Genomic DNA, 13,331 nt, shown 5'->3' with positions numbered 1-13,331 from the left:
TAACTGTGGAGTTGATGGGGGGCGCAGTATATTTCTTGCCACATGTATTTTTTGTTATACTTCTCACCACATATATTTTCTGTTGCCACTAGTTGTGTTTCATTTGGATTGTGAGAAATTTTTCGGCCTCATTTACATTTTTGAAGGATTGTATTATGTTAATAGTATTAGCTTTAGCATTTATATGACAGAATGGCAATCATTAGTACTAGCAGGTTCATATTTGCTACAGGTGTTAAGCATTTATTAAACGAAAATCATTGACCATCAACCACGGTAACAACACCGTCGTCAAATTTGCCGACAACACAACAGTGGTCGGTCTGATCTCGAAAGGTGACGAGGCAGCCTACAGAGAGGAGGTCCAGAGACTAACGGCTTAGTGTGAGGACAACAGACTGCAACTCAACATTGCAAAAACAAAGGAGATCGTCATCGACTTTAGGAGGAACAACACTGTCCCACGCCCCCTCTACATCAGAGGTGAATGTGTGGAGAGGGTCCACACATTCAAGTTCCTGGGAGTACAGATCTCCGATGACCTCTCCTGGACACACAACACCACAGCAGTGGTAAAGAAGGTCCACAAGCAGCTGCACTTCCTGAGCGTCCTCAGGAAATTCAACCTGGACAAGAAGCTGCTGCTGGCCTTCTACCACTCGTCCATCGAGAGCCTGCTGACCTACTGTGTCTCCACCTGGTACAGCAGCTGCACTGAGGCAGACCGAGTGAGGCTCCAGAGGACAGTCAAAACGGCGCAGAGGATTATAGGCTGCCCTCTCCCCTCCCTGTCGGACATCTACACCACCAGGTGCCTCAGCAGAGCTCTCAATATTGTCAAAGACAATACTCACCCGAACTCACACCTGTTTGACTTGTTGCTCTCTGGCAGGCGCTACAGGTGCATCAAATCAAAGACTAATAGACTGAAAAACAGTTTCTTTCCGAGAGCCATCACCATTCTGAACTCTCACACACACACACGACCACCCTTACCTTGCAGAACAGCGAGGTAATGTGTTTTATTTTTCCAATTTCGTATTATTTTCCATCACATTATTTATTCTCTTATCTAATTTATATATTTGATTAAATTAATTGTTGTATTGCACTGGAGAGGGGAGCTCTCTAATCTCGTTGCACACTGTACAATGACAATAAAGGGATTTCTGATTCTGATTACATCTATAGCTACTACTAATGCCCACCTGGTGCTGCAAACGTGCTAAAAGAATACTGTCACCCACCGTATCAAATGCTGCAGTTAAAGCCAACAAACCAGACACACACAGTCCCCAGAGTCATTTGCCAGGTGGATGTCGTTAAAAACTCAAACAGGATTGACCCAGTGCTATGCATCATTTTGCAACTAGACCTCTATAACATTATGCTCATCCAAGAAAACATTTCACTGTAACACTTTTTCCAGAATTTTTTAAATGAAAAGCAGCTTGGAAATTTGTCTAAAATTTGACAGTACATCTTAATCAAGGCCCGATTTCTTGAGTAAGGGTATGTTTAAATTGTTGGATTACTACACCAGAAGACAGACTGCTGTTAAAACCGGATTACCAATATTTGCTAGAACTTCCTTAAAGAAATGCGGAAGAACAGTCATAAGAGCAGCCAGATGGCTTAGCTTGGCAAAACAAATCCTCTAAAAATGTCAAGGAAACCATATCAAAAGAATTTAACACTGCTAAACACGGGACATGGCCAGAGGGACCAACTGTGGTGTTTGAAACAAGAGTCCTAGCAGTAGATTTTCATCAATGAAAAATTGAAGGAATCTATTGTACACTCCAAGGGAAGAGTATGAGCAAGAGTTTAAGTACAGAATTAATAGTTTTAAATCGTACACATGGGTTGTGGCAGACAACCTTAATATGGTTTGGCCTCTTTAACTGTGATCTGTAAGTTACGCCAGCAGTCTTTCCATATTTGATCAGAGACCTGCTGCTTGTCTTTTTTCTACATGAGTACGGCTTTGCGGCACTCCTGCATAGCTGCGCGGGTTTTGTCAATCAACCAAGGCTCGGCTCTGGTGTTTGACTGCCCAATTTTTAATGGAGCCACCAAATCCAGTATAGCACGGCAGGATGATTGGAACCAAGAGGGGAGTTCCTCCGTGTTTTGAAAAGGGAACACAAAGCTCATCAACGGCATCAGCTTTACGACCAACAGCGAGAGGGTTTAAAATCCAGTGGTTGCACTCCCGAGCAACAGATTTAACAGAAGCACCGGAAAATAAGACATAGAAGACAACAGTGATTCGATAAAAAATTACATTGTCCAAGATATTTATGTATGAGAACGGTAAACCATAAGTGAGAACTAGATCTAAAGCAGACGTGTCAAACTCATTTTAGCTCAGGGGCCACATGAAGGAAAATCTATTCCCAAGTGGGCTGGACCAGTAAAATCATGATCAATAACTAAAAGCAATCGTCATCAATATTATGTAGTTCAGCCTCATTTGCATGCTGTCCTGCAAATAGTGGAGGTCAACTGTAAATAAATTGTAATATATAAAAGAAATCTATCAAAAAAAGATGTAGTTGTAATGTTTTCTTTCATAAAATACACATTTTGTATAGAACACAGAATAATACGGACTAAAAATAAATCAATCAATAAATGCAATACAATACAATTTTATTTATATAGCGCATTTCACAACAGCTAGAGCTGTAACGAAGCGCTTTCACTTACAATGAAAGTCAAATGTCAGGTGGCAGGAAAAAGGCCCAATCAAAATATGTTTTCAAGGAATACAGTGCAAAGTGCAAAGAACTTAACTGAATACAGCAAGGCTTCATGTAACACTGAGAAATACCTCCCATTTACCATTTTAGTTTTGCTATCGCAAGTTTATCGTCTTGTTAAGTGAAAGTTTCGTTAAACTGTGATGACTCAGTCTGAAACTGGGTGGCACCCACGTAACGACATATTGAAAGTGTCTTTGACAGAAGAAAAAGAAACTCACGGAGAAGAAATTATGTCACGTAAACTACGCTAACAAAGTAAATTATACACAAAAAGGCACTGCAAGACTAAGCCCAATGTCGTGTGCTGGCCCAGATTGTGAACCCCACCTATTGTGAATCTTTTTGCGATCAAAGGCTTTTACCTGCGCTGAACGATGAAGCTCAATGCTAATGTGAAGGCTAGTGTTGTTCCTAACTTTCTAACATTCCAGAAATTATCACGCTATCAGATTGTCACAAATTGAAAAACGCTTATATTGCCACAATAAGGAGCAGCCTAGCTCGCACAAGTTTATGTCAGCCATCAAAAGTAATGCGTGTGCATTGAAATAACTTGTTTTTGTGACATTCACGAACATGGAAGGCGGCAACACAGTAAAGGCATTAAAGTCGCCGTAGACATGGGTATGTCAATCCATTGTGTAGTGCAATGCATCTCATCAGTTAAGTTATAAGAACATTATTCCTTGTCATATGTTCATGTTAGTAGGTGTTGAATGTGAATTGTTGAAAATTGAATAAATATTGGCAATCATAAATCAGCAGAGACTCAGTCAGAATAGCACCAAGCACTGACTCCAAGATTTCACAGATCTCGGTGAAATGTAGGACTGGGAAAGCTTGTTTGAAATTTGTTGGTGGTGCAATAGAGAATCCTTAATTATTTTTTGAAACAAGCACAAGAAATTTGTAGAGTTATATTTGTATGCCTTGTCAGATGAAGCACAATAAGGGTGCACAAGCCAGTGTCTTCGTGTGCCGGTCCCAAGCTCCGATAAATACAGAGGGTTGTGGCGGGAAGGGCATCCGACATGAAACTTTGGCAAAATCAAACATCCGAATTAAATATACTCCCATACTTTATCGGTCTAGGCCCAGGTTAACGACCACCACTGGTGCTGCTGACCTACTGGGTGTTGGTGGAAATTTCCCTACTGTTGGTCGAAGGAGAGGAGGAAGATGTGATCGAAGGAAGAAAGAGAAGAGGAACACAAAGAGTCTAGGACTGAGAGTAGGGACTTTGAATGTGGGAACTATGACAGGGAAAGGTAGAGAGCTGGTTGACATGATGCAGAGTAAGAAAGTGGACATACTGTGTATTCAGAAGACCAGGTGGAAAGGAAGCAAAGGTAAAAGTTTAGGAGCAGGGTTCAAGTTGTTCTATTATGGTATAGATAGAAAGCGAAATGGAGTCTGAGTTATTGTGAAAGAGGAGTTTGTTAGGAAAGTACTGGAAGTAAAAAGAGTGTCAGATAGAGTGATGAGCCTGAAGCTAGGAATTGAAGGTGTGATGATCAATGTTGTTCGTGGGTATGCGCCACAGGTAGGTTGTGAGCAGGAGTAGAAGAACTTATGGTTGGACCTTGACGAATTGATTCAGAGCATCTCTAGAGGTTAAAGTTGTCATTTGTGCGGACTTCAATGGACATGTCGGTGCAGGAAACGGCGGTGATAAGGAGGTGTTGGGCAGGTTTGGTATCCAGAAGAGGAACACGGAAGGACAGATGGTGGTTGACTTTGCAAAAAGGATGGAAATGGCTGTTGTGAATACTTTCTTCCAGGTGTGAAGGTGGAGTTCAAGGTGGAGGTGGGACTACATCAGGGATCAGTTCTGAGTCCCTTCTGGTTCGCTATGGTAATGGACAGGATGACAGACTTGGTTAGACAGGAATCTCCATGGACTATGATGTTAGCAGATGACATTGTGGTTTGTAGTGAGAGATGGAAACAGGTGGAGGAGAAGCTAGAGGCATGGAGGTTTGCCCTGGAAAGGTGGGGAATGAAGATTAGCCTTAGCAAGACGGAGTATCTGTGTGTAAATGAGAGGGACCCAAGTGGAAGAGTGATCTTACAGGGAGAAAAGACCAAGAAGGTGGAGGAGTTTAAGTATCTTGGGACAACAGTCCAAAGCAATGGAGAGTGTGGAAAAGAAGTGAAGAACATGTGCAGGCTGGCTGGAACGGGTGGAGATAAGTGTCAGGTGTGATGTGCGATAGAAGAGTTTCAGCTAAAATGAAAGGAAAGATTTATGGAACTGTGGTGAGACCAGCAATTGTGGCAGGTCTGGAGACAGTGCCACTGAAGAAAAGACAGGCGGCAGAGCTGGACGTGGCAGAGATTAAGATGCTGAGGTTCTCTTTGGAAGTGACCAAAATGGATAGGATCAGGAATGAGTACACCAGAGGGAGAGCACATATAAGAGTCTTTGGAGATAAAGTCAGAGAGGCCAGACTGAGATGGTTTGGACATGTCCAGGGAAGAGATAGTGAGTATATTGGCAGAAGGATGCTGAGTCTCCAAGTGCCAGGCAAGAGGTCTAGAGGAAGACCAAAGAGGAGGTTTATGGATACAATTAAAGAGGACATGAACATAGTTGGGGTGAGAGCAGAGGTTGCAGAGGACAGGGTTAGATGGAGGCAACTGATTCGCTGTGGGGACCCCTGAAGGGAAAAGTCGAAAGGAAGAGAAGAAGATGTGTGTGAAAAGTTTCACGTGTTTTCACCCAGATTTAGACACTCCAAAACAGCATCAGTTTTCTTGGATCGCATCGCCACACGTGCAATGAAATAAAAAGCTTTCAATAACTTTTCATCTTAAACATGTTTGGAAACATCTAAAATTTGAAATCTGTCGGATAAAATCTCGGAGTTCGTTAAAATATGACCTCTAAAAAGGCCAAAATATATGCAAAATGAAGTAAAAATGGCAAATCTAGCATACGACATATTTTGTAGGTTTTGGGCTGTTACATAAGTCTCTCAAGTTTTTACAGATCTACGTGAAACGTAAAACCAGGAATGCTTTCATCATTTGTGTTATCAATCTAATATCTGAAAATAGCACAGGAAATGTCTAAAATGTTTATTTTCATACCAGGTCTGACGTGTGTGCAAAGTTTTCTGAGTTTTCCCCCAGTTTTAGATCTTCAAAAACAGCATGAAATTTCATTGTCTACAGTGCATCGCCACAGAGACGTGACAAAATAAAAAGATTTTAATAAATTTTTATCCTCCGCAAAGTTTGAAGATGATCGGCTATATTCTCTCGGAGGAGTTTGTTAAAATATGATCTCTTTGAAAGGCCCAAAAAATAGCGACAAATTCCAAAGTAAATTCAAAATGGAATTCCTGTCTTTAGCATATGGCCTCTATATGTGCCTCCCAATTTTTGTAGATCAAGGTGAAATGTATACCCAGAATGCTTTGTGAAAAACAATTTATGAAATGCAACATTTGATGCCGCCCTCGTTATATAGTACACAAAAAATATTTTTTTCCTGTTGTAGTCCCAAGTGTTCAGATGAGATGGTATAACCAAATTTGAAGTTGGTCGGCTTAACCGTCTACTATGTATGACCTATAAATGTGCGAAAATGGGACAAAATTTTACTCTCAAATACTCATAACTCACTTCCTGTACATGTCAGGGTATGGGTACCGAGTCTATTTTGTACATCTGAGCATGCTACACATGCCTCCCAGTTTTTTTAGGCATAGGTCAAACTAACCAGCGCAGTTCTCCGATAAACCAGTGTAGCGGTGCTATAGACCCATTCTGTTGTACTTGCAAATAGCTACTTTAAAAAATGACATTTTTCACCAGGTCTGCAGTTTGGTGAGTTTACATTCACGTATATAATCAAAAATGCGAGTCTTTACAGAGAATAATAATAAGAATTTCTTACAAAAAGAGGAGAAGAACAATAATAATATAATGGCTTCATACAAATACAATAGGATCCTGCAGGTCCAATTTGATAAATTTTCTTCATGCGTTTGTTTGGAATACAATTTTCAGTGTTTCCAATGCATTTGTGAGTATGAAAGTAATTATGATAATGACGGTGGGGTTTATTCACTTTCTTAACTCATTAAAACTTTCGGCTGAGTGAACGCTGGAACGACTGGCTGCCACTGCTCACCGGTCACCTAAAGTGTTTTTACGTGCTCTATCTCAAATTACTTCGGCCTAAACTTCGAGTCAGCCCTCTCCTTTATAATTAAATAGTTTGCCTTCTACTAATGGCTAAACAGCTCCGGTATAGAGCCGACGACCTCAGCAGGATCTGCCACCTCTAATGACTGTTACCTCCGCCACCGCCAGCTCTGCACCTTCACCCGGACATCGCCCTACGACACCGGCATTACATCCATCGTGAGTCCCGCAGAAACTTCCATATTTCTCCTCCACTACAATAAAGACCTTCTGGTCCACCACTCGCCGTTCCCCCAGAAACTCCGGCAGAGATGCTGATTTAAGTGCATTAGCATTCCAAAGACTTATTTTGGACTTTATCTGTTTTTCCGGTCTCACTCCCCCCTCAACCTTACCCCAGATGATTTTCATATAACAGACCACTTCCTCATCACATTCAATATTGCACTGTGCCTATCTTCAACCAAACCTCCACATTTCATCTGATTCAGAAACTTTAAGGAAATAAACATTGACACCTTCTGCCCCAAAATTGACAACATCAGATTCCCAGGCCACCTCGCCAACCCAGACGAACTCAAAGCCCTATAGAACACCGGTCTGCACAGCATCCTCAATTCTCTTGCCCCTCTAAAAACTCGGTTGGTCCCCTTCATTTCCACTGCGCACTGGTAGACCCCTGAATTCCGCTCACTGAAAGCTCAAGGCCGCCGACTCGAATGACCAAATAAAAAAATGGACTCACTATTCACAAAGACATGTACAAGGCTCACATCCTCTCTTACAAGGATACCATTGCACAACGTAAATCTGTTTATTACTCCGGTCTCATCCACGCCAATGAAGGAAATACTAAATCATTATTCTCACTGCTCAATAGAATCCTTCAGCCTCCTCACTCCCTAACTCCACACTTCTACTCAACCAACACCTGGAACTCCTTAATGTCATTTTTCAACGACAAAATTGTCAAGATCCACCAGCACTTCGGTGCCCACCCACCGTCTCCTGCACCTCCACCCCTCCTGTTAAATCAATCTTTTTCCTGTTTTCAACTCCTGGATGCCTCTGAAATCTCCAACCTCATCATCAAATCCAAGCCCTCCCTCAGCTCGACCCTCTCCCCACAACCCTGGTCAAATCCTGTTTATCCTCTCTGCTTCCACTCATCCTAACCATCATCCACTCTTCATTAACCACTGGACTCGTGCCCTCACTCTTCAAAACTGCAACATTCACTCCAATTTTGAAAAAGCCTAGCACTGACCCCAACGACTACAACAACCTCCGCCCCATCTCCAACTTACCCTCATCTCCAAAATTCTTGAAAAAAATGTTTCTTCTCAGCATCATGCCCATCTTACCCACAACTGCCTTTACAAGCCTTTTCAATCTGGTTTTCGTCCCCGCCACAGCATCGAAACCGTTCTTATCAAAATCACCAACGACCTTCTCACTGCAGCTGACACCGGTTCACTTTCCATCCTAATCCTCCTTGATTTAAAGGCGGCCTTCGACACCATTTCCTACCCCATCCTCCTTAACAGATTGTCCTCCATTGACATCACCCACACCCCCTTCCCTGGTTCCGTTCTTACCTCACAGGCCGCTCCCAGTTCATTCAGCTCAAGTCCTTCAAATCCGTTTCCTCCCCCGTCTCTACTGGTGTGCCTCAGGGCTCAGTCCTAGGGCTCCTCCTCTTCATCACTTAAATCCTCCCCCCCCTTGGCCATATCCTCCGCAAATTTAACATTCATCTTCATTGCTTTGCGGATGACACCAAGCTTCTCCACCAAATTCCCCTCTCCTTCCCCCTCCTCCTGACTTTCTGAAATAAAATCCTGGTTCACCTCTAACTTTTTAAAACCAAATAGCAGTAAAACTGAATGACTTCTTATTGGCACCAAATCCACCCTATCTAAAGTTGACAGTTTTTCACTAACCATTGGTCCTCCCTTCCGCACAGGTCAAGAGTCCGGGTGTCATCCTCGACAGTACTCTTTCATTTCAATCCCAAATCAACAATATCACCCGATCCTGTTATTTCCACCTCCGTAATATCAGCCATCTCCGCCCCTCTGTCACCCCCCACACCACAGCCATTCTCCTCCACAGCCTCGTCACCTCCCGCCTAGATTATTGTATTCCCTTCTTTTTGGCCTATCCCAGAAAGCCCTCCAATAACTCCATTTTGTCCAAATTATCAGATTATCACAAGATCACCTTCCACCCATCACATCACCCCTATCCTTCAGCAGCTCCATTGGCTTCCAGTCAATCAACGAATCATCTTGAAAATTCTTCTATATACTGATCTATTCACAACCTCGCAACTACCGACCTTTCCAACCTCGACCATATTGCCACTCCATCCCGCGCTCTCCGGTCTTCTTCTTCCGTGCTACTCACTGTCACCCTTGCCTGCTTCCGCACCATGAGGGACAGAGCCTTCATGCCACTCTGCTCCCCAGCTCTGTAACTCTCTTCCATTTGACCTCTGTAATTGCACCACCCTCCCTGTTTTTAAAACGAAACTCGAAATCCATCTGTTCCGCCTTAACTACTCTCTCTAATTCCACATACATCCCTCATCCACTTCTGTATTTTATCCAGTTTGTTTTACGTGTTGGTGTTTTTACCCCGATTTGTGTTTTTACTTTGTATTCTACTCTGTACAGCGTCCTTGAGTGTCCTGAAAGGCGCTTCCAAATCGAATTTATTATTATTGTTTTTATTATTATTATAAATCCCAGCCATTTTCACTGGAGCAACTCCCTTCAATTCCAGTGTTTTTCTGGATTTTGACTAATTTTGCAAGGCCCACAGAATATTGTGTTCTAATGCTATTAAAAACATGGCGCGTACCAAAAAAATGAGATTAGACTCTCGTCTTTCATCAGATAAAAAAGTATATTTACATCTTTTTACGTTTTTTCGCTGACAGTGTTAGAAAATAGCTACATTTGGTCAAAATTCCCATTTTAGACAAAAAAGTAGAAAAAGAGCTCTTTTGTGACAGCTCAAACATCTAACTAATGCTTACCTTCTATAAAATAACAAAAACAGCTTGACAAAAGGTGTTTTTGATAACAAAATAACAGTTTATTTGCACCCAAAAAATGATTGAACTGCTGAAATGAACTTTGTACCAAAGCGCGTCCGTGACAGGGCGTGTATGTGTTTTTGTGTACATACGTACGTGTGTGTACACCCCCGCTTCCCCCTTCCAATACAAATTACACTTTTTTTCCGTGTAGTATATACTAAAACAATTGCCTTGGTGCCGTGTAGCATACAGTAAAACAATTGCCCAGATGCAAGGGAACACTACACGTCTCACACCACATCCGTGTTTTTGCTGCACTGCACTGTGGCGTGGCTTTTTTTGCCGTGGGTGTAAAATATTTTACTTTATGTGTACAGAGCGGTACAGACCGCTGGGTTTTGCCTCAAAATGATTGTCTGTAAAGCAGTATGTGCCATCCTCAATGTGCTGGAGCAGCTCATTGGTAATAAACAACTGAAGCAAGTCCGCTGTTCAGTGGTCCAGTGGTCACAGTGAAAGTGATGGCTTTTGGCTGACATCCCCATCACTTCGAGATGCACGCCCTGTAAATTACAAAAATATAAGAAATTGCAAATAAGAGATAATTTATAGCTGCAGTATGAATACTTTTATTCAACCTGTCTTTGCACCAACAATGTGAGGAGCTCTTTGTTTGCTGAATTCACATTAAGTAATTTATATAAATATGCACAATTACAACACATTTACTTTACTTTTACTGTTGCTTTCATTCTCTCTCTCTTTTTCTCTCTCTCTCTCTATGGCTCTCTCTATCTCTACCCCCCCCCACACACACACACAGACACACACACATACCCACACCCACCCACCCACGCACACACACGCATACACACACACGCACCCACGTATATAAATACATACACGCATGCGGCTTAGTTACATTTATCTCTTCAACTTACTGAAGGAAATAAAATAAGCAGCAGCGGTTTTAGCACAGTTCTGAACGAACCAAATATATTTTTGGATGCATACAACACAGAGTGACGATACTTAAGTCCGCCGATCGTGCAAATGCCGCGCGCCACGCATGTGCAGGACATATTTTGTAGAGGACACATGATCCGTACATGTATTATTAGGGCATACTGATGAGCATAACGGATGACAGAGCTTTGAATTGGGAACTAGCAAGCTATTAGCACTGACCTCCTCGTTCTGGTGGCTCGGGTGACGACTCTCTGCTGCTTTAACTCACCTCAGATATCCTTTTGACAAATCGGGGTCCAAATCCGGCTTCTATTCATCGATTTCGCTGCAGGAAAACTCCAGCAAAGCTACGCGTGCGCCGTGTGGGCAGGCGGAGCCTCTTTTGATCGCTGCTTGCTTTTGAGGATGAAGCGTTATCCTCTCATCAAAAGCAACTCTATCCCCTTTGTCATGCTAATTGGAAGCTTTCATTGACTGTTTTTACCCCAAAAGCATTCCTCGAGGTAAATTGTTTTTATTTTCTATCGCTCCTGCGACGTCTAATACTCTCCAGTTTGCATACTCTTCTCTCGCATTCCGCCAACACTGCTCCCCGACCCAACAACAATCTTCTTCTGCAGTGTGATTCTGGCGGATCTCTTACACCACTGCCACCTTCTGGTTGATTTTTACATGATTTGCAAAGACGTACTGGTACGTCTTGGGTAGGCAGGGCCAATGCTTATCGAAGACGTATTAGTAAACAAACTGCCATTTTCTTTTATTTAAATAAAATGAACGACTAGTTGTGCCCTGCGATTGGCTGGCAACCAGTTTTGGGTGTCCCCCGCCTACTGCCCGAAGACAGCTGTGATAGGCTCCAGGCACCCCCTCGACCCTTGTGAGGACAAGCAGTAAAGATATTGATGGACAGTTCAGGGAGTACCCCGCCTACTGCTCGAAGAGAGCTGGGATCAGCCGCAACACCCACGACCCTAGAGAGGATAAGCGGCTGGGAAAATGGATGGCTAAAATTAAAGTTTGTGTAGGTCTTTTGAGCTAATGACAACATCAAAAAGACATCAAAGAAAGAGCAATTATAAACCTGATTGTTTTGGACACGCAGAGTCCCTGGGGAAATGGCCTGTGTTACCACCTGACCTTGATGAGTGACGACAGTTAGAGGCTGATACACTGTGCCACCTTGTAGGGACACACAAATGCAAATATTGGACTTGGTGGATGTAGAAAGCTTCATCAGAGTGCCATTTTCTACACGAGTTGCTTTTAGCTGTAATAACACAATAACAGGACTATTACCTGTCGGTGTGGTAGTATGCCATGATGACATACCTGCAACACCTTGGTTGGGATTTACTGCAGTGACAGTGACATTTCCTTGTTGCAGGGCTGAAGCTGGCACCACAATTTGACCCTGAGGACTCCCTGAGATGGAGCAGGGGACCTGATAACAAAGAGCCATAGATTGATTATGATAACCTTAGAATAACATTATGAGGATGAGTTGATGCAGATTCAATGACCTGGGATTTGGTTGGTGAGAAACTTGGGGCCTGGCTTTGAACAGGCGAGTAAGGACTACCAGGTTCTCCACTCAGTAGGGTCTCACTGTTCATCTTAGTCTTGAGGCAGGCAATGTAACGACTACAGAAGTCCTTACACAGGTCACTCACCTTCTCCAGTTCCAGCAGATGGATTCGGAGCACCTGGATGGCTTTTACCATCTGTGAAAAAGAAAAATTTACGACATTTTTGAAAAGGGTCTCCAATTTGTCTGGACACAGTAAGCAGCATATAAACAATCAAATTAACATACTAAATGACAACTAAATTTTAAAGTAAAAAACAAGCATACAAGGTGAGAGAAAAGGTGACAGAAGATGTCATTAATTTAGGCAGTAAATATTTTATTTAAATAACCAAAATGATCAAGCTGTATTTGCAGAAATCGTTAATAGCAGAAACCTATTTATATTTTCATGTATCAGAGACTGTGGAATTTTGTTAAATTTATTCACAATACGTTTAGTCTACCTGAATTAAAATTTTGGATTATAATAACCAAAATGTCCTTTTGTAATTATAAAAAGCGAAATTATCACTGTTATCACTAGAACGACAATATTACTAAAAAAAACAAATTCATGTACCAAAAGTATTGCATCAATTTATTATAAATACAAAAAATATGAAACCCACAAGCTGTACTTGCAAAAATTGTTAACAGCAGGAACTGCAATTAATTATGATGTATTGAATACTCCTTGGAATTTAGTTGCATTTTTTCACAATATATTTACTCTAACAACAAACCTGCCTTGGTGTACAATCCGCATATGTCTTACTGTAGGAGTGTCCCAACTTTTTCCTCCAATTGCCACATACAGAAAAAT

The 13,331-nt window shown here is 42.1% G+C and overlaps 1 protein-coding gene across 8 annotated transcripts in view; it reads right to left on the bottom strand.

Moving 5' to 3' along the window:
- The window catches only part of LOC148323097 (homeobox protein PKNOX1-like), a 131,047-nt gene that overhangs the window by 61,716 nt on the left and 56,000 nt on the right, over positions 1-13,331 (bottom strand). For 3 of the 8 annotated variants that reach the window (XM_088314289.1, XM_088314290.1, XM_088314297.1), the window contains 4 exons: positions 12,462-12,662; positions 12,238-12,382; positions 12,023-12,120; positions 10,359-10,532 (listed from right to left, as the gene is read on the bottom strand). In XM_088314289.1, coding sequence (XP_088170415.1) covers positions 10,359-10,532; positions 12,023-12,120; positions 12,238-12,382; positions 12,462-12,662 — 618 coding nt within the window. The remainder of the gene's footprint in view (positions 1-10,358; positions 10,533-12,022; positions 12,121-12,237; positions 12,383-12,461; positions 12,663-13,331) is intronic. The other 5 variants (XM_088314291.1, XM_088314292.1, XM_088314295.1 and 2 more) reach the window with 5 other exon arrangements.

This window comes from Idiotropiscis lumnitzeri, chromosome 14 (assembly GCF_059441095.1).
Source record: "Idiotropiscis lumnitzeri isolate Australia: NSW breed Sydney's pygmy pipehorse chromosome 14, RoL_Ilum_1.0, whole genome shotgun sequence".
Taxonomy (NCBI): Eukaryota; Metazoa; Chordata; class Actinopteri; order Syngnathiformes; family Syngnathidae; genus Idiotropiscis; species Idiotropiscis lumnitzeri.
This window is presented reverse-complemented; position numbering and strand designations above follow the sequence as displayed.